General features: G+C 40.5%; 1 protein-coding gene across 4 annotated transcripts in view; it reads right to left on the minus strand.

Annotated features, from left to right (window-relative positions):
* Positions 1 to 27,362, minus strand: part of ATG5 (autophagy related 5) — a 176,453-nt gene that overhangs the window by 40,739 nt on the left and 108,352 nt on the right. The window contains exon 7 of one of the 4 annotated variants that reach the window (XM_021090498.1): positions 18,727 to 20,859. The exons of 1 other annotated variant lie outside the window; for it this stretch is intronic. In XM_021090498.1, coding sequence (XP_020946157.1) covers positions 20,723 to 20,859 — 137 coding nt within the window. In that variant the 3' untranslated portion in view covers positions 18,727 to 20,722. Of the gene's footprint in view, positions 1 to 18,726; positions 21,057 to 27,362 lie in introns of those variants that run through there. 2 more of the 4 variants (XM_021090478.1, XM_021090491.1) reach the window with 2 other exon arrangements.

Raw genomic sequence — 27,362 nt, forward strand, 5'->3', positions numbered from 1 at the left:
GGCAGGGACCGAACCCGCAACCTCATGGTTCCTAGTCGGATTCATTAACCACTGCGCCACAACGGGAACTCCATGGATCCATAAATATTAAATGCATTCTCAGCACTATGCCAGGTAATGTGGGTGAACCTAAAACATCTTTGAATACTAACGTTCATCTTGAGTTTAGCTGTGTCTGCTTTCCTGCCTGTGTCGTGGGTGAGATGTACCCATGGTGGGCTGTAACTGTGGGCACAAGGATTAGGTCTGCATGGCCTTTCTGGGCTTAAGACTTGGCTCGCTCCTTTCTTCCACCAGCCTGTTCAGCCCCGCTCTAGAGCCTGGCTTATACAGAAGCAGCAGCAGCAGCAGCAGCAAGGTAGCAAGGCAGCAAGGCAGCAAGGCAGCAAGTGGAGGTCAGGCTGGAGAAAGGTGCTGCAGAGGCCTGTGCAGCTCAGGGTGTTACTCACTTTCACTGGGCTGCCACTGTAGCCCCCCGCCCCCATGCAGAGGGTCCAGGCAGCAAAGCAGCAGGAAATAGAACGGTCAGCAGAGAGTGTAAGTCGGAAACCTATCCTTTCTCAGACAAGAGCCTCTATTTCCACCCTGGTCTACAGCTTCAAAGCGCAGCTGCCGCACAGGGAGAGTGTTTGACCAAATTCAGTTTGCATCTTTGAAATAAGAAGACTGTTTCTCGATCTCTGAAACTGAGTCCTCGAAGGCCCCCTTCCCAGCAGCCCCACCCGCGTTCTTGAAGACCGGCTTGCTCCAGCTGTCCCAGCCGACCCTCTAGGAGGGAGGCATGGCCGAGAAATGCCAGACCCATCCTCCACTTGAACAATTTTGCAAACTTCATATGAGGACAGATGGCACAAGGCTGCACATAGAAGCCTGAGGGAAGGAAAAGGGAAGAGTGTTTTCTGCTTATGACTGGGAACCTGTTATTCACTAGCTTCGGTGTTTCAGCTGAGTTTTGTGGATTAGGAGGCCAAGTCATGTCAGCACCAGAAACCTCTCTGGTCTCAGTCATATGTGCTACCCCACCTCTTCCCGCAGCTCAGACCATTCCTCTAAGAGAACCCTCCCTGTTTCGAGCTTTCACAGAGCGAAGCTGCTCTGAGTCTTGGGGTCACACCCAGCTCACACATCCCAACAGAAGTCAAGAAGAGGTTCGGGGTCTTTCTGGGTGGCCTCCCTCTTCGGCCCTGCCCTGGCTTCCGGAGGTGGGCAGGAAGCAGGAGTCACGGTGAGAGCTAGGCTCTGGCATCTGGCCACGGTGGAACCTCTGTCCTGCTGGATTGGTTCAGGGAAGGAATGCTGGCCATAGGAAAGCCAGGGGCGGCTGTGTAATGTGGGAGACAGAGAGTGCCATGTTCCCACACTGTAAGTCATGATGACACTGTTAAAAAGGACTGGTGGGCGGGGGAAAGTGAAAGAAAAAGAACAGGGGGAACAGAAACCAAAGTGAGGCATGCAGAAGGATTGAGCAAGAGTAACGGCCGAAGCATGAGCAGAGGCCGGGAAATGGGACGGGCCTGGAAAAGAATCAGGGAAAGGCAGGATGAGACTGTGGGGAGTGGGAGAGAAATTAGACCAAGGAAAACACAATGGGATGTGGAGAAAACACGTGATCATTTGTTTGAGAAAATGGCAGGTAATCTGCTAACACATACACCAACAGAAGATGCCAGAGGCCTGGTCCAAGGATGCCCCAGGTATGACACCTTCAAAGCAGCCCTGACAATGAAATCTATGTCTCTGCTTGCTCAAGGCCTGATTTCATGCAGGTAGAAAGGGGCTGTGAGACACTCAGGAGAAAAGAAAGAGGGCATCAGCTGAGGGAGGACACAAACGAGATCCACAGATGCAGTCACAGCCCTTCTGTGAGTTAACTCTTGCATCACCTGCAAGATCTGCCTGTGTTCTTGCAGGTGATACAAGGAAAGAGAAGCAATGGCTTTAGGCCTCCGAAAATTCACAACCTGAGAGAAGGGCCAAAGATGTACATACACAAAGCAATAAAAAGCAGCAGTACTATTAGGATTGCTTAGATGAACACAGCAATATCAGTTGAAAGAAAGAAGGAATAAGATAACCAAAGAAATGAACTACAGAAAAGCTTTCTTGACAGTGTTCCCTAGTGGATTTTTTTTTTTTTTTTTGAATGCAGAGATTAAGTGAAACGATGTTGGTGGAACTGGATGTAATGTTTTAAACTGGGCCAAGAAGTTTACCTGGGCTTGACTGCAGCATAGTCCAGGCTCCAAATCAGAGTAAAGAGGAGGAGGTATAACTGCCCAATCCAGTGCTTCTAGGTGAGTTGGATCTACTTGACATGATAATTCAATTCAATATTCAACATTTAATAAATATTGGTGCCCTAGGAGTCACATTCGGCATTAAAAAGCAACAAGGAAAGGTTGCTGAGATGGCCCTAGGGAGGCCAGCTTTCTAGCATGGAAGCAAGACTTGCCTTAGTCTGAGACAGATGTTGGGAGACAACTGGAGATCAAGAGGAAATAAGTAACTGAGGTTGAGGGGAGACCCGGTGGGTGGGTTGTATATGCGTGAGTCAAAGAGGCAAGGGCATTCAACTTGCAACTGAGAGAAAAGGATAGCGAAGGTGGTGATAAATACGACTAACATCTACTGAGTGCAAACTGTGTGCCACGAGCTGTTCTAAACACTTTACATTCATTAGTTTACATAATCCTCACCACCACTCATGAGGCATTCAGTATTATTATTATTATTATTCACATTTTATATGTGAGGAAACTCAGACATGGAGAGACCGAGCAATTACCCGGCAGAAGTTAGCCCCAGATTCTAAATGAATTCCATAACACTCTCTGAAGCCATGGAAAATTCAAGGTCTCTGTTCCTCATCTGTAAACATTTGTTATCTAACCTGTTTGTGGAGACATTGGAGATGATCAAACCTCCGTGAGGAGACTGGTTGTGGACTCATTATGAGAGTGTTAGCATTATTATGAAGGCCATGTTTTCCCAGAAATGCTAAATATATGGTCACTTTCTCATGTTAATACCACAAGGCCTTGAAGAAGTCTACAGAGGCTCATCAAGTAAAAAACCCTCCTCTGTTGTATAGCACAAGGAACTGTATTCAACATCCTGTGATAAACCGTAACAGAAAATAATACCTTTTAAAAAGAGTGTGTGTGTGTGTGTGTGTGTGTGTGTATTCAATGTCTCTATATTTATATACATAAATTCAAATATATGTATGTGTATATATACATTCATACATATGTATTAAAAGTGTGTATGTGTGTGTGTGTATACACATACATATATGTATAACTGAATCACTTAGCTTACAGCTGGAATTAACACAACAATGCAAATAAACTATACTTCAATAAATTAAAAAAAACCCAAAGTCCTCCTCTGTGTTCACAATAGACAATAATGCCAAGGGACTCTTCTTCAGGAAGTGAATGGTCTCTTTACAATTCTTGTAATGTTTGGAAGATGGGATTCTTCTTTCTTTCGAAAAAGTTTCCCACTGAGAATAAGAGCCAGGTTTTCGTCCTTGCCAGAGCCTCCACCACAGGCCCAAACCAGAGGAGCACGCCATCTCAGAAATTGGGTTCTGAGCCTGGGAGGTAGCAGATAGAGAAACAGATAGCAAATACATCTGTTTTTACAAGAGCCTGTTGTTCTCTGTACTAACTGCTATAAAAATGACATGAAACTAGCCACACATTAGTTTTGGTTCTTGTGACTAAATCAAGGAATGGCATGATGGTGCTGTGTCATTAGAAATGAAACCAGTTTTTAAACAAGAGAATAGGGCCGACATTTTAATAACCTGAACGATTTCATAGAAAAATCAAAGCTGAAACTTCAACACCCCAGCCCTGAACACCTGCTGCTTAAGTTTGGTTCTGAACCAGTGAAACTTCTTTCTCGCGATGAAGAGAGGAGATGGGCCTGGACTTGCCCGGCGCCTGGTGGCCAGGGAAGCCTTCCTCCCATCTGCCATCCTGCCAGGCGGAAACCTGGATTCAATCTTGGCTTCTATGGGACTGACTGTATTTGGCACTTTGAGGAAATACAAAAAGCACCTCATATTTTATTTTTATTTTTTCAAATAAGTAACCGTATATATTTTGATATGTATATATGACATATTTAGATGTATGAATTTGACCTTCCCAGAGGTACTGGCATCCACATCTTTTCAGATAAAGCAACTTGTGACCTGAAGAGGTTAAGTCACTTGCCTAGAAGCAGGCAGAGCTGGGGTTCTGAACAAAGGTTTTCTTATCCATAGATGCATTACCTACAATCTGGTCTTGATCACAATAATAATGATGTTGATGTCGTTAACACACCTAGGTTGCCTTCCTAGTGTCCCTTCCCCACTTTTCCTGCCACAGCACCTGCAGTTTGCCTTGAAGAACAACTGCACCACCCCCCCAAACAGCTGGATGCCTCCAGCTCCCAGGGGTGGCCCTGACATGCTGAAGCCAGAGTACCCATGCCTGGCCAGGGGTGGGCATATGGCCGATTTGGGACAATGGGACTGGGGACAATGTTTGCTAAGGCTTCTGGGGAAAGGCTTCCTCAGTCCTCTGTGGGGTTACCAGAGGGGACAATCCCTCTTCTCCCAGATGGTGTCTTGGAGAATACAAGGTGCAAAATTCCCTCAGCTGTTTGTGTCACCAAGAGAAACCGACACACAGAAGAAGCAGTGAGACAAACAAAACAGTCCCAGAGCCAGTGTCATGAGGAGGATGTAAATTCTCGACTGTGCGCTGGAGTTTTCAGGCCATAAGCTAACGCAATCTCTTTGTTTGCTTAAGCCAGTTTGAGTTTGTTATTCTGTCATATGAAAATTCTTAACCAATGCAAACACCACTGGCATCCCTCCCAGTAACATCTGAGTGTTGCTTTGGTTTCTCAGTCAAGAGCATAAAACCCATTTGACCGAAAGGACCAAGCCTTCAACATTAATCAGCATTTCTGGAGCACGCCCATCTCTGATACCAGACTTTCCAGAGAGGACTCACATTTTTCTGTTCCTGGGGTCTGGCTCCTTCTGTTTTCTGCTCTGTGTTGGCTTGTTCTAGGCCTGTGCTCTTCCTAGTCCCTCCATAGTGACGGGAGGTGGCTGCACTCTGCTAAAGGAGCCAGCAGCCAAGTAGGCACCCAGCTGCAGACCTCAGGCATCGGCGCTGTCAAGAAAAGCAGTGTCAAGCTATTGTTAAGCTAACATCCAATCAGGTGAGAGAAAGTTCTTTGGAACACAATTAGCTCTTTGGAACACATGGTTACCTCTGTTCCCCGTCACAATGTGAAATTCCAAGAAATTCTGGCACCCTCTGAGGACCTTTTATTTGCTAGTGACTGATGCTCACAGAGTTTCAGAGATTTGGCATCCAAGATGATAAAGTCCTGTGGGTCTGAAAATATGTGATAAGAACTGGTTTTTGTGATTCTACTCAATCTCAGTTTCTCTTGAAAAATTCTGTTATTTCCACTTCTGACCAATATGACTAAGCACAGGGGTAGAAATACAGTCTACACAGTTAAAAGAATCCTGCAACTACCCAATGTGGCTCAACAGCAGAGGAAGAAAGCATTTGTGAGCACTGGCGTGGGGCACACTGGCTGGAAGGAGGGCCCTCATCCTCTCCCTGTCCACACCCACAGACCCAAGCCACGACTACGATGTGCCTTTTTCAAATAAGTCTTGACTCTTGCATTTCTCTCTATCTTTACTACCACTCTATAATTTATTCATTTAACACACAGACATTGAAGGTCTGCTGTGTTCCAGACTGATTGAAGTGGTTGATTAAATAAATAAATGGGGGAGAAGAGATAAATTCTTCCTTACAGAAGAATTTAAATGATATCTATAACTACTACCCTCCAGGAGGTGGGGCTTAATTCTCCCCTCACCCCTCACCTGCACTAAGTACTTGCTTCCAAACAGCAGGGTAGGTAAAAGGGGAACGGGGTAACTTTCATGGGGAAACCTAGCAAATGGTACCTTGGCCAGGTGTTCATGACTGATTTCACTGTCCATTCATATGAGTGTCCCTGGTATGATGTGAGAAGAGCACTTCACCCCTGAGGGCTTCCTCTAATAACCCATGATCTCCCCTCTGGTGTAACCATGACAACAGCATCAGACAAACCCAACTAGAGGGACATTCTACAAATAGCTACCTAGAACTCTTCACATCTGTCAAAACTTCATAAAAAACAAGACCAGAAACCATCAAAGACCAGAGGGATTAAAGAGACATGGCAGTGTGGCTTCTCAGATGAGACCCTGGGACAGAAAAAAGGAAATTAGTCAAAAATCTAAGGAAATCTGGATAAAATGGGGTCTTTTTTTTTAAATATTTTTTTTAATTTTCCCACTGTACAGCAAGGGGGTCAGGTTATCCTTACATGTATACATTACAATTACATTTTTCCCCCACCCTTTCTAAAATGGGGTCTTTAGTTCATACTTATGTAGCAGTATTAGCTCATTAATTGTGACAAATATACCATTGTATTGTCAGGTACTAAGGACAGGAGGAAATGGGTGAGGGGTTATGGAAATGCTATACATTATTTTTGCAACTTTTCTTTGAATGAAAAACTGTTCTAAAATTAAAAGTTTACTTTAAAAAAAGTTCAGCCTTAATGCCAAGAGCCAGCCTTTACTCGCTTGGTTTTATAGAGCACCCACAAAGTACTTCAAATCCTGCTAGGCACTTAAAACACATGGAAGATGAGTAGATGCATAAACAAGGCAAGGCATTCTGGGTGGTGAAACCTTGAGCAAAGCATGCAGGTCTGCAGGTTGACTAGAGAGGGGAGGGGTGGTGGGTGGGGTTGGGGTGGAAATGAGAGAAAGCCATGACCAGAATGAGGAAGGAAGACAAGGACTGGTTGGCTTTGGTGAGGTGGAGCCAACTACTTTGCACTGGAATGTAAGCTCCCTGAAGGCAGGTACCTTGTCTGTCTTCTCATCATTATATCCCTAGTGTTAAAACTGTGCCTGGAACACAGCAAACATTCAAAGATATATATTGAGTTGATGAAAGACTAGATAAACAAAGTCCTCCTGGAACTCCTCTTGAACTGCAGAAGCCCTACTGTCATGTGAGGTCTCCCAGGTGCCTATTGGATTTGCATTTTGTACATGGTGATGACTGTGTTTGCATCATCAGAGGTCTTTTGGGAGGCATGTAGATATTTGCATCAGTTTGGGATGGCCTTCATGTTTACCCACAGGCACAGAAGCGCCGGCAAGTTTTTTTTTTTTTTTGTCTTTTCACGTCTATACTCACAGCATATTGAAGTTCCCAGGCTAGGGGTTGAAATGGAGCTGCAGCTGCTGGCATGCCACAGCCATGGCGACACCGGATCTGAGCCAATTTGTGACCTATGCCACAGCTTGCAGCAACATCAGATCCTTAACCCACTGAGCAAGGCCAGGGATTGTGAACCTATTTATCACGAACACTACGTCAGGTTCTTAACCCATTGATGATATTAATGGGTAGTACTGCTGATACCCAGGAATGAATGCAATCTCCTCTCTATTCTAGGGGCCTGTTATACCCAGCAGGGTCTTCTAACACTGTAAGAATGCATAGAATTAGCAGGGGCTTCAGCCTTTTGATACAGCCTCTACAATATAAGGAAACAATTTAGAGGGATGTTGAATTTCCTTGTAGGCATTTACTGACATTCTTCCTTAATGGTCCTAAATGCTCAATGTATTCACTTATGCAAAACTTTGCTTATGAAGAAAAATTCAAATTTGGAGAAAATTATGGAAAAATCATACTGAGTTATGCAGCTATTAAGAATAGAGCAGACTGGGAGTTCCATTCATGGCTCAGCAGTTAACAAACCCAACTAGGATCCAGGAGGATGTGGATTTGATCCCTGGTCTTGCTCAGCGGGTTGGGGACCTGGCATTACTGTAAGCTGTGGTGTAGGTTGCAGCCGGGGCTTGGATCCCGAGTTGCTGTGGCTGTGGCATAGGCCAGCGGCTGTAGCTCCCATTCGACCCCTAGCCTAGGAACTTCCATATGCCGTGGGTGCAGCCCTAGGAAGCAAAAAATAAATAAAAATAAATAAATAAATAAATCAGGCAGACTATATATATTAACATGAAATAGTCTCCAAAACATAAGTAAAGCTGCTGTCTGAAATAGACGCAAGACACTGATCAACAGAGGGGGTTCTATGGAGTTGGCACAGGGGGGAGAGAGAAATTTCCACTGTACACTCTTGGAAACTTTTGAATTTTGCATATGTACAAAGTATTTCTATTTTTTTTTTTTTCTTTTTGACCACACCTGCAGCATATGGAAGTTCCCAGGCCAGGGATCAAATCCAAGCCACAGCTGTGGCCTATGCCACAACTGCAGCAATGCTGGATCCTTAACCAAAGATGCCAGGCCAAGGATCAAACCCACACTGCCACAGAGACAACGCCAGATCTTAACCTGCTGCACCACAGGAGGAACTCCTAAAGTATTTCAAATGAATAAAAACTTTTTTTGGGGGGCCACACCTGTGGCATATCATATGAAAGTTCCCAGGCTAGGGGCTGAATCAGAGCTGCAGTTGCTGGCCTACCCCACAGCTACGGCAACGTGGGATCCTTAATCCACTGAGTGAGACCAGGGATTGAACACACATCCTCACTGATACTAGTTGGGTTAATAACCTGTTGAGCCACAACAGGAACCCACCAAAAAACCTTTTAAAAATGATCATAGAAGAAAATTTTGAGTTTTGCCTGCAGGTTACTATAATCTTTTTCTGATCATTATCTTTGAGCCTCTGCTTTCTGCAGGATCTGTCACATGGCAGGTGATGAACAGGTAGTCTGTAATTTCAAATAATTATATTAACATCATCTCAAATTTTTACATGAAGTGATAGAAGCATGATGATGGGATTAAAAAGGAAGACATTCATCATAGTTTATAGGTTCAAAACTAGGAATTAATTAAAAAGTTAAGTCCTATAGTTATTTTTGACAATAGCACATTTGTGCTTATTGTAGTTTTCTATTAAAAAGCATTACTTTGTTAAATGTAAACATTTAAAATGTATCTCTAGAGTATTAATGATAAATCATACTAATATCCTAAAAACATTTGCAGGAAAGATTTAAGAATCCCTTTGAATCAACAAACAATAGATCCCTCAAAAAAATAACTGCTCAACAATTCACTATAGTAAATATTTTATGAAGATCACATTCTGTTTTTAAGCAATTTTCTGTTTTCTCACATTCCAAAGCAACATGATTTCAAATTCAGAAGGTAACCCTTTTCTTAGTACTGAGGAAATGAATGTTTGAGGTACACATAAGCATTTTGAGTTATTTAAAACTAGAACACATTTGTGAGAAGATGTATTTCAATCTTATTTCAGCTAGCCAGAAGAAAGGATGCTGAATATTTCTTGCATAAATTTCATTATAAGGTTAAGCCAATGTAAATCATTTACATTCAGGAGTTCCCATCGTGGCTCAGCAGTAATGAACCCAGCTAGTATCCATGAGGATGAGGCTTCAATCCCTGGCCTCACTCAGTGGGTTAAGGATCTGGCATTGCCGCGAGCTGTGGTGTGGGTCACGCACAGCTCAGATTTGGCATTGCTGTGGCTATGGCTGTGGCGTAGGCCAGCAGCTGCAGCTCCGATTTGAACCCTAGCCTGGAACTCCCATACGATATACCACAGGTGCAGCCCTAAAAAAAAAAAAGACAAAAAATTTTACATTCAGCTGCCATTACAAACCACAACCACCCTCAGGGAAGCAAGGACGGAGTGTCTAAGAAAGGAACAACAGCATCCCGTGGGTGTTTGCTGGAAATGAAGACTTGCAGGCCCTGACCCACCTACTCTTCAAAATCTGCATTTAAACAGGGAGTGATTCCCATGCTTGTTAAAGTTTGAGAAGCTGTTGGGTTAAGAAATCTTAATGATGTTCATATTAAGGTTATACCCTTTCATGAACACTGGATATAATCTTTAGTAATAAGGACAATGTGACTTTTTTTTGAGACCAGAGTCGCACTTATCAGAAATAACTATAATTAATAATCACTGTTCCCATCCTCCTCCTCTTACTTGTGAAAGTCCATCCCCTCCACTAGTTCCTAGACCATCCATCACCCCCTCCTGCAGGAGGACCACCCTCTCCTTCACCCTTTCACCAGTGAACACACTGAGGCCTTCCTTATGCAGAAAACACACACACATTCTTTCTATCAAGCCAACAGCTCGGCTATAACCTTTTTTCCCCCTTCACTAAATTTCTCAAGAGTAGTCTGCATGCAGCCTGCCAACTATCAGATCCGAATCAGTTCTCTCGAACATCCCAAGTATTAACTTGCCAAATCTGAAGGCCTGGTCCCTGTTACTTCCCTGGATCCCTCTGCAGTTTATGAATCTTTCTCTAGCACCACTGTTTCTGGCATCTGCTCTTCTTCCTCTTTGTGCCACCCAAGCACGGGCCTTCCCCTCCACTTAACCCAAGGTCTTCTCTTTTTCTACTCTATACCTTTGCTGTGTTATTCCCTCCAAACCCTCCTGCTTCAAAGATTTCCTCTGTGAAAAAAACTTTCCAGACAGCGTCATCAGCCCTGGCCTCTCTCTAGAACCCCAATAGCCTTAAATTGTTTTCATTCAATATTTGAGGGCCTATGACATGCTATTGCACTGTGCTAGGCATTAGTAAACAAAGACCTACCCCTGCTCTCATGGACCTTATGGCCTATCAGGTACCACAGATCTGGAGCAATTAATTAATACAAGTGAGATAAATACTGAAGAAAAGCAAAGAGTGAGCTAGGGGAAGGAATAACCAAAACTAGTTGGGAAGTAGGATTTCCAGATAAAATTCAAGATGTCCAGTTAAAGTTGAATTTCAGGAGTTCCTGCTGTGGTGCATAGCTTAAGAATCCAACTGCAGCGCCCAGGTCGCTTGGGAAGTGTGGGTTTGATTCTTGGCCTGGCATAGTGGTTAAAGGATCCGGTGCTGCCACAGCTGCAGCATGAGTCACACCTGTGGCTTGAATTCAGCCTCTGGCCTCAGAACTTCCATATGCTGCAGATGCGACCATTAAAAAGAAAAAGTTGAATTTCGGATAAAAGGTGAAATTTTAAAAAGTATAAGTATGCCACAAATATTGCATGGGATATACTTATACTAAAAAAAAAAAATCTTGTTTGAAATAATCTGAAATTCAACTTTAACTGGGGACCTTGTATTTTAATTTGCTACCTCTGGCAACCCTACCAGGGAGGGATTGGGCAGCTGGAGAGGAAAGTCCTGAGGAGCTGAGAGAAAGGAAGAGTAGGAACTAGCAAGCAAAAGGGGATGGCAGCAGAGGACATTCCAGGGAGAAGGAACCATCGAGGTAAGAGTTTGTAATAGGAGGGAGCTTCATGCTTTTGAGAATCTGAGAGGGGTTAATATGGTTGAGATCACTGAGAAGAGGAAGAGTTTAGGGGAATAAATCTAGTGAGGGTAAAGCCAGATCTTAGAAAGCCTGTACGTGGTAAGAATTTTGGAGTACCATAAAGACAACCGGAAGCCATTTAAAGATTTCAAGCAAAGGAGAAAATGAACCTAAAATGGTTCCATACCAAGGTCAGCCTTGGAGGGAAGGGTGTTCCTCACACCCCCAATAAGCAGTTTCCTGGATACCAGTGAGTGTCCTACAATTCCATCCTGACATTCTCCACCTGGCGATGGCATCGGTCTCCACAGAGTAAGGGTTTAGTCCCTCACAACTGCCTCCTTCTCCCCTGCCACACTTCGGATGCCCACTGCAAGCCCAGATCACTGCCTGTGTTTCTGACCTGCCAGCTGTAGATCAGGGGTTCCCATGAATCCCTCTTCTTTTCATTCACTTTGCTACAACAGCTCACAAAACTCATAGGAATATTTTCTTTTCTAGAGTACCAGTTTATCATAAAAGGAGAAGCCAGATAAAAGGGGTGCGCAGGGTAAGGTATGTGAGAAAGGATGCCACTCTTCCTAACTGTCCATCAATTTACCCACCAGGAGGCTCTTGGAACCCTGTCTTTTGGGGGTTTTATGGAGGCTTCATTACCTGGGCATGACTGATTAAGCCACTGGTCATGGTGAATGATTCAACCTCCAGCCTCTCCCCCCATTCCCTGGAGGTCAGGGGGGCAGGACTGAAAGTTTGGAATCTCTAATCACATGGTTGGTTCTCCGGGCAACTAGCCCCCATCATTAGGTGTGGTGCAAAAGTCATCAATAACTTAGAAGATATTTGATTGCTCTTAGCACTAGGGTATGCCCAGTTTTAGAAGCTCTGGGCCAGAAAAAGGACAAAGACCAAACATATATTTCTTATTATAAATCACAGTATCACAGGACCTAAGCTGAAGCTTTCAGTGATCTTTCTGGCTGCCAGATGGAGCAAGGAACCAAAGGGGCAGACATGGATGGAATTCCATTGCTGCAAGATGCTACCAGAATCATCATCTCTAAAGGTTGCTCTGAACATATGACCTAACTACTAAAAATATTCAGTGGCTCTTATTGCACAGCAAATAAAATTTCATCTCCTTAGCCTGGTACTCAGGCTTTTTATAATCTTGTCAGAACAGAATATATCTTTCCTGTCTTATTTTTCCTCTCTGGTAAGTGACTTAGGTTCCAGTCCAACCGGACAACCTTTTCTCTGAGTTTTTACTCATACAGTTCTATCTGGCTGTCACCTGCTTTCCTTCCCTCTCTTCCCAACTTCTTGGAAGAATTTCCCCCTCTTGAAGCTCCAGCCTAAAGCTTTCTGCAATGGAGCTTTTCCTAACCTACACATAGAAGTTATAAGTTATAGAAACTGCAATGTGTCAGGCACTGTTGGAGGTTTGAGGCTGAAGAGAGGAAGGTCTCTGCCTTTACATTCTGTTGCGCAACCAAAAGTAAGCAAGGCAACTGCAGGAAGTGGGCGAGAATGTGTACTTGGCCGGTTCTGCCTAGGCTTAAATCCCGGCTCTATCACCCACCTCACAATACCAGTAGAGTTACTTAATTGTCCCATGCTTCAGTTTCTCCATGGGGATAATATTAGTAACTATATCATAGAGCTCTGAAATCAAATGAGTTAATACTTGAAAAGCACTTAGAAGAGTGCCTAGGACATTGTAGTAAACACTCAATAAATGTTGGCTATAGAGCCAAGTATAGTGCAGAGTCCCTGGAGGGAGAATGAATGATCTAGTAGTGTTCAAGGTCAAGGTGGGGAAGCAGGCCAGTGTGGACACAATAAGGTGGATGAGGCAGAGTGATGAGGTCAGAAGCAGGTACCATATCAAGCAGAACTTGGTAAGAATTTTAGATCAGAGTTCCCATCGTGGCGCAGTGGTTAACGAATCTGACTAGGAACCATGAGGTTGTGGGTTCGATCCCTGCCCTTGCTCAGTGGGTTAATGATCTGGCGTTGCCATGAGCTGTGGTGTAGGTCGCAGACACGGCTTGGATCCTGAGTTGCTGTTTCTCTGGCATAGGCTGGCAGCTACAGCTCTGATTAGACCCCTAGCCTGGGAACCTCCATATGCCACGGGAGCGGCCCAAGAAAAGGCAAAAAGACCAAAAAAAAAAAAAAAAAGAATTTTATATCTATTTTGAGTGGCATGGGAAGACATGGGAAGACACTAGAATGTTTCAAACAAATAACTGCCTTGATGTCATGTTTTAAGAAGGAGAGCCCAGATGAGAGGCTACTGTTAAGAAGTTCAGGTGAGATGATGGATGCTTAGACTTTGGTGGTAGCAGTGGAAGTGTTAAAAATATATTCAGGATATATTTTAAGGTTAGATTCATTAGGATTTGCTGATGGATTAGATGTGGATGTGAAGGAAGAATTAAGGATGAGTAGGTTAGGAATAAAAGATACTAGGCTTTGGGGCTGGGTAGCATTTATTAAGACGGAAAAAGTGAGAGAGGTGCAGGTGGGAGCAGAAAATCAAGAGTTCTTTGACTAAATAAAATTCTAACTATTAGACATCTAAGATAGATGTCAAGTAGGTGGTTGGGTATGAGTCTGGGACCGATAGAAGTTAATATTGGAGAAAACGTACAGTGTTAAAAGACAGAGGATGAGCTCACATCTTGAGTGTAACTAGAGAAGCCGACCAAAGCCTGAGCCCTGAGGCACTGCAAGAAGAGGAGTCAAGAAGAAAAGAAAGAATCATCAAAGAAAACCGAGAAAGGGGCTGGGGTAGGAGGAAAACCAAGAGGGTGTGGTGTCCAGTGAAGAAAGTGTTTCAAGAATGAAGGTGTGATCAACTGTCAAATGCTTCTGAGAGGTCAAGCAAGATACCATCTAGTTAGCTCAAAGTAAATCATTTTCTCGGCTCCATTTTCTCATAGTAGTTTATCGTACCCTTCTTGTTGCAATATCCAACAATTAAGTTGTAGTTACTTTTGTCCTCACTCCAATTACAGAGGTTCCTCATGGCCAGAGACCATATTATATATTCTTCCTCTCTAAACATCCGCTCCTCTCTCTACTTACTCAACAAATGTTTGAATAGATAAATCATGTAGACTTCTATAAAATCTAGGAGAATATGCCAAACACGGAATTAGCAAATTGGGTTGCTTTTACTAAGGTGTCCTAAGCGCTGCTCCAAGACTAATGCATGGTCCTTGTTCTGCCTAGAATGAAAGATGTCCATCACGTATTTGAGTTTGAGTTGAACTCTAGCTAATCACAACTTATCAGGAATTTCTTTTTTTTTTTTTACTTGAATGTTTCATGCATGGTATAACTCAAAAGTAACTTAGCTTTTTACCTGATTTGCTTAGATATATTCCTCCCCAAGCCCTGCCCCAACCTGGTTCTCCCTTATTTAGAGCTGGCTTCAGTTGCTGTCTTCACACATCATCAGAATCGCCAGGAACATTCTCTGTCACACTTGAATATTAGTATCAGAGATTCCAGGATAAGTTGACATTTCATATTACATGATAATTAACTTCAAAACTATGACAAAACGATCTACAGAAATATGGGCACTAGGAATGACAATATTCTTTTTTTTTGGTCTTTTTGCCTTTTCGAGGACCGCTTCCCACGGCATATGGAGGTTCCCAGGCTAGGGGCCGAATCGGAGCTGTAGTCACCAGCCTACCCACAGCCACAGCAACGCGGGATCCGAGCCACGTCTGCAACCCACACCACAGCTCACGGCAATGCCGGATCCTTAACCCACTGAGCAAGGCCAGGGATCGAACCCGCAACCTCATGGTTCCTAGTCGGATTCGTTAACCACTGCGCCACAATGGGAACTCCAGAAATGACAATATTCTTAAGGAAGGCATGGTGGAGATGGCCCACCCAGAAAAAGAATAGTAGTCAGGGCATGCAATTTCTCCTAGGCTTGCACACAATGAAACAGATACAGGTAATAGGTTACTGAGTTACTGCTTTTTGTTTGTTTTTGTTTTTGGCTTTTTAGGGCCACTCCTGAAGTATATGGAGGTTCCCGTTCCCGGGATAGGGGTCGAATCGGAGCTGCAGCTGCTGGCCTTTGCCACAGCAAAGCGGGATCTGAGCCGCATCTGCAACCTACACCATAGCTCACGGCAATGCCAGATCCTCAACCCATTGAGCATAGGCCAGGGATCGAACCTGCGTCCTCATGGATGCTAGTCAGATTTGTTAACCACTGAGCCACAACAGGAACACCCCACTGTCTCTGTTAAAGAAAAGCTAAGACCCAACAGTTCTGAGTAACAAGACTATCAACACCCAAGTTACAGACTTAAGCTTTCAGCAACATGACTTGCTATTTGGAAAATGTGCACTAGGCAACACAAGAGAAGGTCGCCCCATTCCAAACAAGTACAGTATCCCCCTAGAGGTCAGAAATGCCTGCCACGTAGGCCAATGCCAGAAAAAAACTACCCATCTGTGAAGCCAGCCTCTCTGCTTGGCCTCTCCATTTGGGGCTCTAGTGATCATTTTCCTAGAATGCCATGTTATAACTCCATGGCTCTTTGAGCTACATTTATAGTGGCTCCCTGAGAGCAATTATTCATCCAATTCCTGCTTACTCTCATATCCAAGGATTAACCATTTGCCTTAGTTTTTATATCCGGATGAAAATTTTGTAAAGAGATCTTGTGGTTCCCAGCCCTTTTACTAATCTTACTCTGAATATGCTGTCAAATTACAGCACTGCTGAGCTGCCGGACCACCTACCAGTATTAGCATGACAAATTCTAATATACTGCATTTCTTGCACATAGGCTGGCATGTATTAGATAATCACCATACACTTGGTGAATGAGTTTCAAGAATAACACTAACAAAAATGGGACATAGCTAGAGGGTGGAATGATCAGGCTCAAGATGCTTTGTTGGAGTGAGAAGTGTAATGGCTACTTTCAAACAGTTGGAGCTGTCAGAGAAGGAGGGGCATAACTTATACTCTAAACTCTAGGTCATTAGAATCTAATACATAATGTAGCCTGTCCCAAACTATAGTTCAATATGACATAGGACTTGAGGGGAAAACCCTATAATCAAGAAAGTTTGGGAACTGCTGGATCGAATAGGTTCCTTAACCTTAGAACGTCTCAAAGCCTTTAATACATTAATGTACTTTGGACTCTAAGAGGGAGATCTCCTACACAGCCCAGGCTTTCCCAACCTTTTATTCAGCAAGTATGTAGTACAGTTCACTATGTTCCAGGCACAGGGCTTGTTCCCAAGAATACAATCCTGAGCCAAACAGACCTGCTCTCTGCTATTATGGAGTGTTTCCAGTGTGGGAAACAAATACCATACAAGTATTTTTAAAAACCACAGTACATGCTGTGAAGGAAAAGTGAATCGGTGTTTTCTAAGTAATATGTGAAGCAGATACCTCTTCCCCTCAACATAAAAGACTGAAAGCCAAATACTTCTCTTAAAGCTTTTCATGAACATAGTTCTAAAAGTCTTCTCCAGTGTGAATAACCTTGCTCACAGATCTGACACATTTCCTTTGCTAAAAATGTATTACATTTTCAGAAGCAAAGTCTAGAGGCAAAAGCAAGACACAAACTACTCATTTATGAAAAGGCCAGAATTAATAAATGCCTCCAGATGCTTGATGAGAATAGCTCCAACTTGGGGGCTGCTTAAATTAGAGTGATGTTGAAACGGATCTGTGCTGTGGTCTATGCTACAACTCAAATGAATGTGGACTGACGCAAGGATCTGATCCACAGTGGTTCCTACTGAAAGTAGCCGATTTGAGTAAGCAAGACTTCAGCAGTACTGCAAACCTGAGCCGAATGCACTTTGTCTACTGATTTCTAAACACAAGCACCTTCCTATTTTTACAGTTGATATTTTTAACTGGAAAATAGAACACTGATTTTAAGGTGTCATTAAATAATCCTGTTAGTTTTTTTTCCTTTTTTTTTTTTTTTTTACATTGCTGCAAAGCACCAACTAATGTGTAAGACATTCCACTAAGAACCATGGAAAGCAAAGAGGAAAAAGCCTGGCTGTGCTTTATTCTTGTGGTGTGGGGGTAGGGAAGCTATAGAGGGAAAGCTAAATTAATCACTTTCAGAAGAATCAACTGCTATGTCAAAACATCCTGACATTTCCAAATCTTCAGATTTGTCTTTAAGTCACTGGTGATCATTCCAACACATTGTCAGGTAACAGAAGTCATGAAGTATTGTAATACTTAAGAAACCCCCAAAGAATCTAAAAATTGAGTCCTTTTTCACTCTATGCTTCCTAAATCATGACTACTAGATTCCACAGTAGTGTTACATTTGCTGGTAAGTATGAAGAATCAAATCTGTAATTCGCGTTTGAGAGAATTTAAAGGATTCTTTTGTCAACATGATAAAGGAATGTTTATTATTACAAAGTATCATTTAATCTCAAATTACTGGAAAAGAGGTATGACTCTCTTCTCTCCAATTACCCTGTGGGTAACTTTTAATACTTCCAGACCAAGAGATGATTATATTTAGAAAACACTTAAGTGGATGAAGTCAGGTAAGTATTTTGACTGATTCCATCCTAGTGATTGACTATGGATGGAACTGTCATACTTGATTTTTTCCTACCATACCCCAAAATCCTATTTCAACTGTGCTGGCACATCTAAAATGAATCTCAACTTACCTCAGACATAAATATCAGCAGTATGATAAATAATACGTGAGACTGTCATTCTTTCACATGACCCACATAAACCAAATTTCTGAAAATTGGAATATGTTCTAAACATCACCATGCTATAAAGATTGGTAGGTCAATCTGAACTATGAACAGGCATTCTGGGTTTCCAGATACATAAGGTCCTTATCAATACACTCTACCCATGGTCAGAACTTAGGTCATTCGAATGAAAACCAACATTATGAAGGACAAACAATGATTTACTTTATTTAGGCTGAATTTATTTCTTCCTAGTCAAACAACGTCAATAACTTCAGAACATATTTTTTTAGGAGGGTCGCTACTGAGGATGAGTTAAACAGGCATATTGAAATTTGTGGCCCTCTCTAGGTTTCTTTCATATAGTCTCCTTTATTCCTCCTATCATTTATTTCTTTGAGAAACTTTTATAAATGACATGTATTAGAAAAAGGAAACTGTAATGATTTCTCCAACAGGTAACTTTATATAAATTTCATTTCTAATGTCCAGAAATAAAGACAGACACAAAATTAATTTAATTTTTTAATAAACCATAAAATTTAAATATTCAAATAAAAAGAAACAAAAATAGATATTTAAGCCAGCATTTAATTTCTGTTTTTATTCTTTCTCTGGGTATTGGAGGGTTGACTTACCTGGGACTAGAGTAGAGTAATACAGTTATGATGCTGGTGTAATAATGAACAAGTAAAAATGGGCAATGCCTTGGTAAAATCTACTTTCAAATCTGGAAGTGTAGATCAGTAGCTCCCTTGAGTTCACTTTAGACACCTTATATTGGCCTTGTCTGTGGAAAACAACTATGGCTTACTGCTCTTACCATGCTTATCTTTGTCACAGCTTAGTACTCCTGGCATTTTGATCCTTTTTGCTCACTGAAGCTCACTTCAGTCTGTCAAAACATCAAGGGGGAAAATCCCCAAACTGAATAGATGAATAAACACTTTTAATGTGAACAATCATATTCAGAACAACCTCTTTTGAAAAAATACAAGTCAGTGGGTTTTTTTTTAATCCTTGAGTAACTCAAATATTACTTTTTTCTCTGATCACATTGGTACCCTATGTTTTTCTTTTTGATTGAGACTTATACTTTCCATTCCAGAATATTTGATCTTTGACTACCTTTATCTCATTCTGTGAATAAGTCTGCTACTAATTAATGAAAATCGCAAAAGGAAAAAGGAAGCAGTAAGCACTAGTGGGATCTCACTTTAACATTCATACAATTTTTTTATGAGGAAAACATTCATTTTTATTTTGGAATCTAAAACCACTATTGTATGATACTGTCTTTCAGCATATTCAAATGGGACGACATTCAGTAGGGATATAGACAGCAAGCTAGCTCACAAGAGACAAAGTGTAATGCACAAGCATGTTCAGCTGGTAGAATCCCAGCAATGTGGTAATAAAGTGCAGCAAAAATTTCCTCATTTGAATAAGAACTCCAGTAACCACTGAATATTTTTGGTAAAGTTAAGGAAAAGCTACTGCAGTCTGGAGATGGGTCATCTTTAGATGTCAAAGACTGGCTACCAGGGACCACGGTGAAATATTAGACCTGAGGCCAATGGAAAACACTAGCTTGAAAAGGAATGGGCTTTTCCAAAAATGCAAAATTATACAGATGCTTAAGAGACTATGATCTGACAGATTTACAGTGATAAAACAGTAAAGTGAAATGGTAACATTATTTTTACTTTTAGTTTAAAGGAAACATTTAAAAATCGGCAGCAAGAAATTCTATGGCAGCTCCTGAGACAAGTTATCCTATGCCCTACATCCATTCCACGCCAACGATGACCAGTCTGAAGGGTAACACAGAGTAAAAACAGTGAACTACTGTATGTGAGTCAGAAAGTACCGGAAAAGTGACAAAAGTGTATGTTATTAAATGACAAACGTATTTAGAGGCTTTATTTAAAAATCTCTCACTGTTCATTATCAAAGTTACAAGATTGCATACCAATAGACAGACTGTAAACATAGGAAATTTTCATTAAGGAAAGATGGGTTTACTGTAATTTGATCTTTTACAAAAAATTACTGAAGTTATTGATAACAGAATTTCTCTTTTACTTTCTTAAGTCTAATTCTCTTGAAAATTAAACCAATGTTTCCACTCCCTTGAGCTAAAGTTCAACCATGGTCACCTCAGGAAATACCCCTGTTTATTTGTTAATCAGAAATACAAATCGAGTGGCACATATTTCCATTTTCTTCTTAGGCCAAAGGTTTGGGCTTCATTATATTTTACAAGAAAACAGAAGACTTGCAGTAGTCCTGTAAAGTCTTTCATGTCGCAGCTGAAGTTGAATGACGGCAGTGGAGGAAAGCAGTGGTAATGCAGAGTAAGACCAGCCCAAGTACCCTTATCTGACATGGAATCTCTTTCCTGTTAGGCTTGCAGCAGTGTTTCCGGTCAGGGTGCCTCCACCAAACCTGACTGAAGCAGAAGGGTGACATGCTCTGGTAAATCCTGTTTAAGGGTGATTCCGTTCAAGCAAATGGTTGATCCTTCAATCTGTTGGTTGCGGGATGATACTAATATGAAGAAAATTATCCGGGTAGCTCAGATGTTCACTCAGCCACTGCAAAGGTGTTTCCAACATTGGCTCAATTCCATGAATCATCACTTGATTCTTTCTTTCCCCATCTATTCCAAGAAAGAAATCCAACAATAATCGATGAGTCAAAACAGCTGAAGAAAAAAATCTGCTGCCTTTGAGAATCCTTCGTGAATTAACTGGACTTTATAGCTTTAACAGGTTAAACCTGGTCTGTTTCCTGAGCAGGAAATGTGGACATGGAGAAAGTTGAAATGTTGCAATATGTATCACCCAAAACAGAAACCTGAGGGTTACAATGAATTCTGATAAAAATTCTGTTGCTATATGTGAAAGTATTCATTCTTTCTTAATTACTGTGCTTACCTAAGATTGACGTTAATGAAACCATAGTGGAGAAAACAGCCCATTGTACCCACTGACCAAAATTTATTTTAGTTACACATTAAAAACTGTACTGTATGGCTATTAAAAATGACAAGTGTATGAAGTAGGTCAATACATATTTAAAACATACAAAATAGAAACGTGACCAGGATTCATTAAGAATAAGATAGTGCTTAGGAAGATGTTTAACAGATGGAAGCTGTGAGTTAATTTTCAGTAAAGTTGTTCAACTCTGCATCAAAATTTTAGAGACACTATTAGGATAAGAGTTAAAGTTTTAATGAGAAGGAACTAAGAGTCTGACTCAGGGATTTCTGTCTGAGAGTCATGAAACCTGAATGACTTTGTTACCACCCATTCGCTAATTAAACAGTTGCTGTAATTCTCACTTTTTTCTTACCAAATTTTATTACAAATTCAATTGTCTTTTAATTTTGGTATGATATATGGCACCTTTCAAGTAAACAGAAGCACCCTTGGTTGTTACAGAAAAACAAAGAAAGAAAAACCAAACCCTTTTTAAAAACAAATAAATAAATAAAACACAGAACCTTCAAAAAACTTTGTGTCACTCCTATAGCGTAATTCTTAGTTTGTCTCTCTTCAATATACAACATCTAAATCGCTCAGCTTCCTGGACACAGAAGACAACAAGGAAACTGGGAATTCATAGAACTATATAAGGGGGAAATACCCTGCTTTTCTTTTTCTGCTCTGTTCACAATGATTTTTGCATCCCTACTGTTCTAAAATCTAGGCATCATGGTCTGATGATGTATGGTGATAATGGCTTGGCTGGCACCTGAAACAAGAGACCCTTTTTTTAAAAATTAATTAATTTATTTATTTTTGTCTTTTTGCCATTTTCTTGGGCTACTCTCATGGCATATGGAGGTTCCCAGGCTAGGGGTCTAATCAGAGCTGTAGCCGCCAGCCTACGCTAGAGCCACAGCAACGCGGGATCCGAGCGTCTGCAACCTACACCACAGCTCATGGCAACGCTGAATCCTTAACCCACTGAGCAAGGCCAGGGATTGAACCTGCAACCTCATGGTTCCTAGTCAGATTCCTTAACCACTGAGCCACAATGGGAACTCCAAGAGACCCTTTTAAAGAAATATTTAAACTTTCTGTTGGAGGCCGCACAGTCCTGGGAGGTGACAGTCAAGAGACTGACAATGACAGGATACACAAAAACACTACAGAGAATTGCTCAAAGAATGCCCCAAATAGAGACCTAACAAATATACTATCAACTCTTAAAATAACCAAATAGAAGTCCTAAAAAAACACCCCCTGAATCACTGTGTCATAGTTTAAAACTGTTTTGAAAAAAGCTTTCACCTCATAATACTACTAACCTTAAAAAATGTTCTCATTGTTATGATTTGTCTGCCAATCTTTGCTGCAGTTGTACATACCTTTGACACAGCTGTGATCACAGTGTAAATCCAATGAGCAGTTTTCACAATGATGTGAATCATCTATAACTACAAGGTTAAGCTATACACCGAATACTACAGAAAGTGAGGTATTAGTACTTTGAGGAGATTTTAAAATGTTGATATTCCAGTGGATAAACCCTCAGCTATCTGGAATGATTCATTCTTTGTAAGTTCTAATTGCCAAGGTTTTACTGTATTAAATCTTTCTTAGAATATTTAAAAACATTTCTGGTGTAGTTCTATAGTTTTCCTTATAGTCTTATTATATATTTCTTTGAAATATTTCAGTATTCTCAGAATCTTCCTCCTACTTAGCACTGAGTCAAAAAAATGAAAGAGGAGTGGTATAAGAGTAAAAGTTCCTTCCCTGTAAAGTTCCTCCTTAAGCAGAGTCACCTCCAGATACTACAAAATAGAGTAGAATACCCAAAATACTGTGCCTGAAGCAGTGTGTAAATGTGAGAGCAAAGACAATATGGCACATCCATGCACAGTACATCTGAAAGACAAAAGACCAACCCTGTTACACAAGGGGATAGATGGAGTTCGAGAATTGCACAGCAGAAGAAGCTAGAGAACAGAAGCACTATTCAAAGGCTTGGTATAACAAACCCAATACATCGCATTATTAGAACCCTGAATAGGTAGCACTGATTCTCTGGTTTAAATTGGGGACACTTTCAATCTGTACTGTAATAATGTCACTAAACTTAGACAACTAAGGGAGTGATATACGACTGCCACGTCCTTCAACACAACAGTTTAAGATTTTAAATATGTTATTTCGTCACTGCCCACACTTGTCCAAGTATTTCACCTGTATAAATATTTATCTTTTTGGTTTCCTGACTTCCCCTGATGACAGAGCAGTCACTAGGATTCTTACAAGGGGGCAGCAGACTCCGTGGAACTTCTCTCTAATTCATCACTGTATCCCAGTGCCTAGCATGGTGCCTGACTGAATGTTTTCAGAGCCTGGGTCATTTTGATGCTGGTAAAACACACTGTCAAAATTAACGTTGTGAAAATAGTTTCTGATGGCTACCACTACTTTGTAGAAGAGCTCTACCAATAAAGACTGTTCTGGTTATCAAAACAAAAAGTCAAAATGTTTCCAAATGAGCCAAGAAGGATATATGCCAACACCAAAATCCATGCAACCATAAATAACAACAAAGTATGACCGGACGTTTTGGCAATATCAGAACTAGCAAAATGGAGCAGTAAAAAACAGCAGATGTCTCCTCCACACCAACCCAGTTAGAAAGGAAACGACTGATGATACTGCTACTCAAGTCAATCATATTTTTGGTAAATATATCTTTGTGTTTCAAAATGGGAATCTAGAATTTAATACTTGGGAATAAGAAATATGTCACTACAAAGTAAATGACTCAGGAGAAAAATGTTACTCCACATCACACCCACTCAGATTTTTAAAAACGTTAGTTAGATGCTTGAAAGTAGGCAAATGTTTGAGACAGTAATCAAGTGAACTAGTTCTACATGAAATTCTCTCATACAGGGCATTTTTGGGGGGTAACTTTTGATTTTGATCTAATTTCAAACTTAGGGAAAAGTTGCAAGATAGCACAAAGAATTCCACTTTAGGTAGATTCATCAACTGTTTACATTTTGCCCCATTTGCTTTACCATTCTGTGTGTATGTAACTATTTTTGAATCATTTGAGAGTAAATTAGAAATACCAAGACTTTTACTCGTAAATATGTCAGTGTACACTTTTTAATAAATATCTTCTTTTAGATGATCACAGCACAGTTATCAAAATAAAAAAAATTAACACAGGTATAAAACTATTATGTAATAATTTCAAATTTAACAACTATCCTAATTTTTTTTTGTCCTCTAGTCTAGGACCCAGTCCAGGAATCACACATTGCATTTAATTTTCAGGTCTCTATACTCTCCTTTAACCTGGAGAGTTTTTAGCCTTTCTTTGCATTACTTAAACTTGACAATTTTGAAGAATACATGTCATTGTTTTGTAGAATGTCCATATAGCAATTAAAAAAAACAATTCTTTAATTCATTTTGTAAATACAAGGATAGTCATTCATATATACTTTGGGTTTGTGAACTAAGGAAAAGGATGGAAACAAATGTCAGACATGCATTTTCTTTAGGTAGAGAAGGAATTAAATTCATTTTAAATTTGATGTTAAATCTAAAGTGATCTTATATCAATACAGAGAATATGAGAGTAAAATTTCATTTATTTTTAAACCCAGGCATTATGAAAGAAAAAAATATGTGTATCATATAATGTTGTATTTTCATCAACAGCCTAATAAAAATAAACTTAATTCTTAACTAACATCTACTTTAAAGTGAGTTTTTTTTTTGTTGTTGTTGTTTTGTTTTTTCCTTTTTAGGACCACATTTGCAGCAATGTGAACTTCCTAGGCTAAGGGTTAAACTGGAGTTGCAGCTCCTGGTCTATACCACAGCTACAGCCATGCCAGATCTCAGCTGCATCTGCAACCTACACCACAGCTCATGGCAATTCCAGATCCTTTAACCCACTGAGTGAGGCCAGGGATCAAACTTGCAACCTCATGGATACCAGTCGGATTCATTTCCACTGAGCCACAATGGGAACTCCCAAAGTGAACATTTTTAGACTTGTGTGACATTTTAAGAAAATATATTTAGATAGATTTTGATTGTATGATTAAAATGGTATGAGTTACATATAGAAACAAAAAGAAAAAAAAAGGAAAATTCATATTAGCCACACAAGTCATTAATGAAAATTATGAACTTAAAAAAGACATGAACTGGGACGGAGGTAGGCAACTTGAGTTCTAATTCTGGTAATGAAGGCCTCTTGGCAGACATCATATCTCTTTTGCAGTATTAACCTTATATATAAAATGAAGGTGTCTGTCTAGATCTACGGTTTGCAGATCTGGCTGATCAACAGAATCATTTGGAAGATTTTTAAAAATACACAAGCTGGGCCCCTCGAACATGAATGAATCTCTGGGGTAAAGTCTGTTTTCAAATGTTCCCTTATATAAATCTTATAACAATATGGATATAGAATTTTTCCTCAAACAAAATCTTATGGAGAAACACAATACATAACACAAGTGAAGGTAGCTTTGGCTCATGTGGGAGTGAGCCTGTCTCCCAAAGCCTGCTGCGTGCTGGCTTATGACCATGGTAGTTTCTGATATAACTCCCTGGGTAGGTCTGTAAGCCACTGGTCTAAAACAGAGGATTGGTAACATGTCTTCCAGTTCTAGGATACAAGTCTCTCATGTCTAAAACGCAAAATAGTTCTTTCGAGTTTAACCAGCAAAATACACTAAGTTTTGAATTCTTAGGGAAATCACTTAACCATCTGAGTCTCAGTTCCTTCCTCCTCCTACAGTGTGGGTAAATAATTGCAAAGAGGATCAAAGGGGATATCTACATAAAGCACAGGGCTTGGACATAGCAGGTATTTAATAAAGTGAATGGTATATCAAAAGATACATGCAAATCATGGATTCATATATGTCATGAAAGGGCTATGAGAATCTGACCTCATGTTAATATATACTCTGCATCACTCAGCACCATTAATATGCAGTGCGGCACAGGGATTTTATGAATGTGTTAAGAAAAAAAAAGATGACAACAACAAAATCCTCAAAACTCAATCATTATGCAAACAACGAAATGAATGACATTAAAAAAAAATTCAGTGTAAGTAGTGTAAACCCTCTGGATTAATCTAGTAGTGCTCTCAACCTGTGTATTCAGTAGAGCATATCCTGGATAAGTCAAATAAGCCCTACTGTACTACGGTTATGTGGCTTAATAGATTTAGACATAGGTGTTTTTTTGTTTTTAAGATGAAAAATTCAGTGGGGCGGGAAGAAAACCCCATCCCAAATCATTGTACTCCATTTTAAAATATATTATTATTTGAGAACTTAAGCGAATGCGCTGAATCTGCCTTTTAGAAATTTCTGTTAGCAATGGCTCATAGCCATCCCCATCCCAATCTGCATTTCAGCCATTACTTTTCAGCCAATTATCAACTAGGAATATGACCTAAATGTCTCTGAGAACGGGTTACTTGAGAGTCTAGAGAGATGCATGAGTTTCATTCTTACTGTTAATATGTGTAACTAAATACCTGAAACCTCTTTGAATTTAAAGGAAACTAAAGAAATGGATGATACATCTTTAAGGGAAAGTGCTTTTAATTAGAAAATTTCAGATTAATAACTTGCTTTTTAGTTCACACTTGTGAATATGGAATAATAGAAATCTAAGGCCGAAGGTTGTAACTACTGTAGTTAGCTTTGTGACATCACATTTATATTTTATAATTCAATAGAGAATGCCTTGATTTGCTATCTTGTATTGTGGGATGCTAAAGGTAAAACTTCTGAAAAATACTTGATGGTTTTGAAAAACAAAGGGATGAGCTTTTTTATTGCCACTATTCTGAAGAATTTTGTTCTGTCTGACAAATTCTTTAACCTCTGATATGTTCATTAGTAAAACACCAACTAATTGAATCCATTGACATGAAAAACCACAGGCTGAAATCTGAAGTGCATACATCATGCTGAAGGATTTTGACTCAGCCTCAGCAGTAATAGTGAGGTCAGGTCAAAGAGGGTTAAACCAAGCCAGGATATAGCCAAAGGAATACATCAAACGCTGATTTTAAAAGGGCAATTAATCTTAGACAGAAATGCTTCCTGGGGAACGAGATCTCAATCTTAAGAGCACACTA

Source organism: Sus scrofa, chromosome 1, assembly GCF_000003025.6.
Source record: "Sus scrofa isolate TJ Tabasco breed Duroc chromosome 1, Sscrofa11.1, whole genome shotgun sequence".
NCBI lineage: Eukaryota > Metazoa > Chordata > Mammalia > Artiodactyla > Suidae > Sus > Sus scrofa.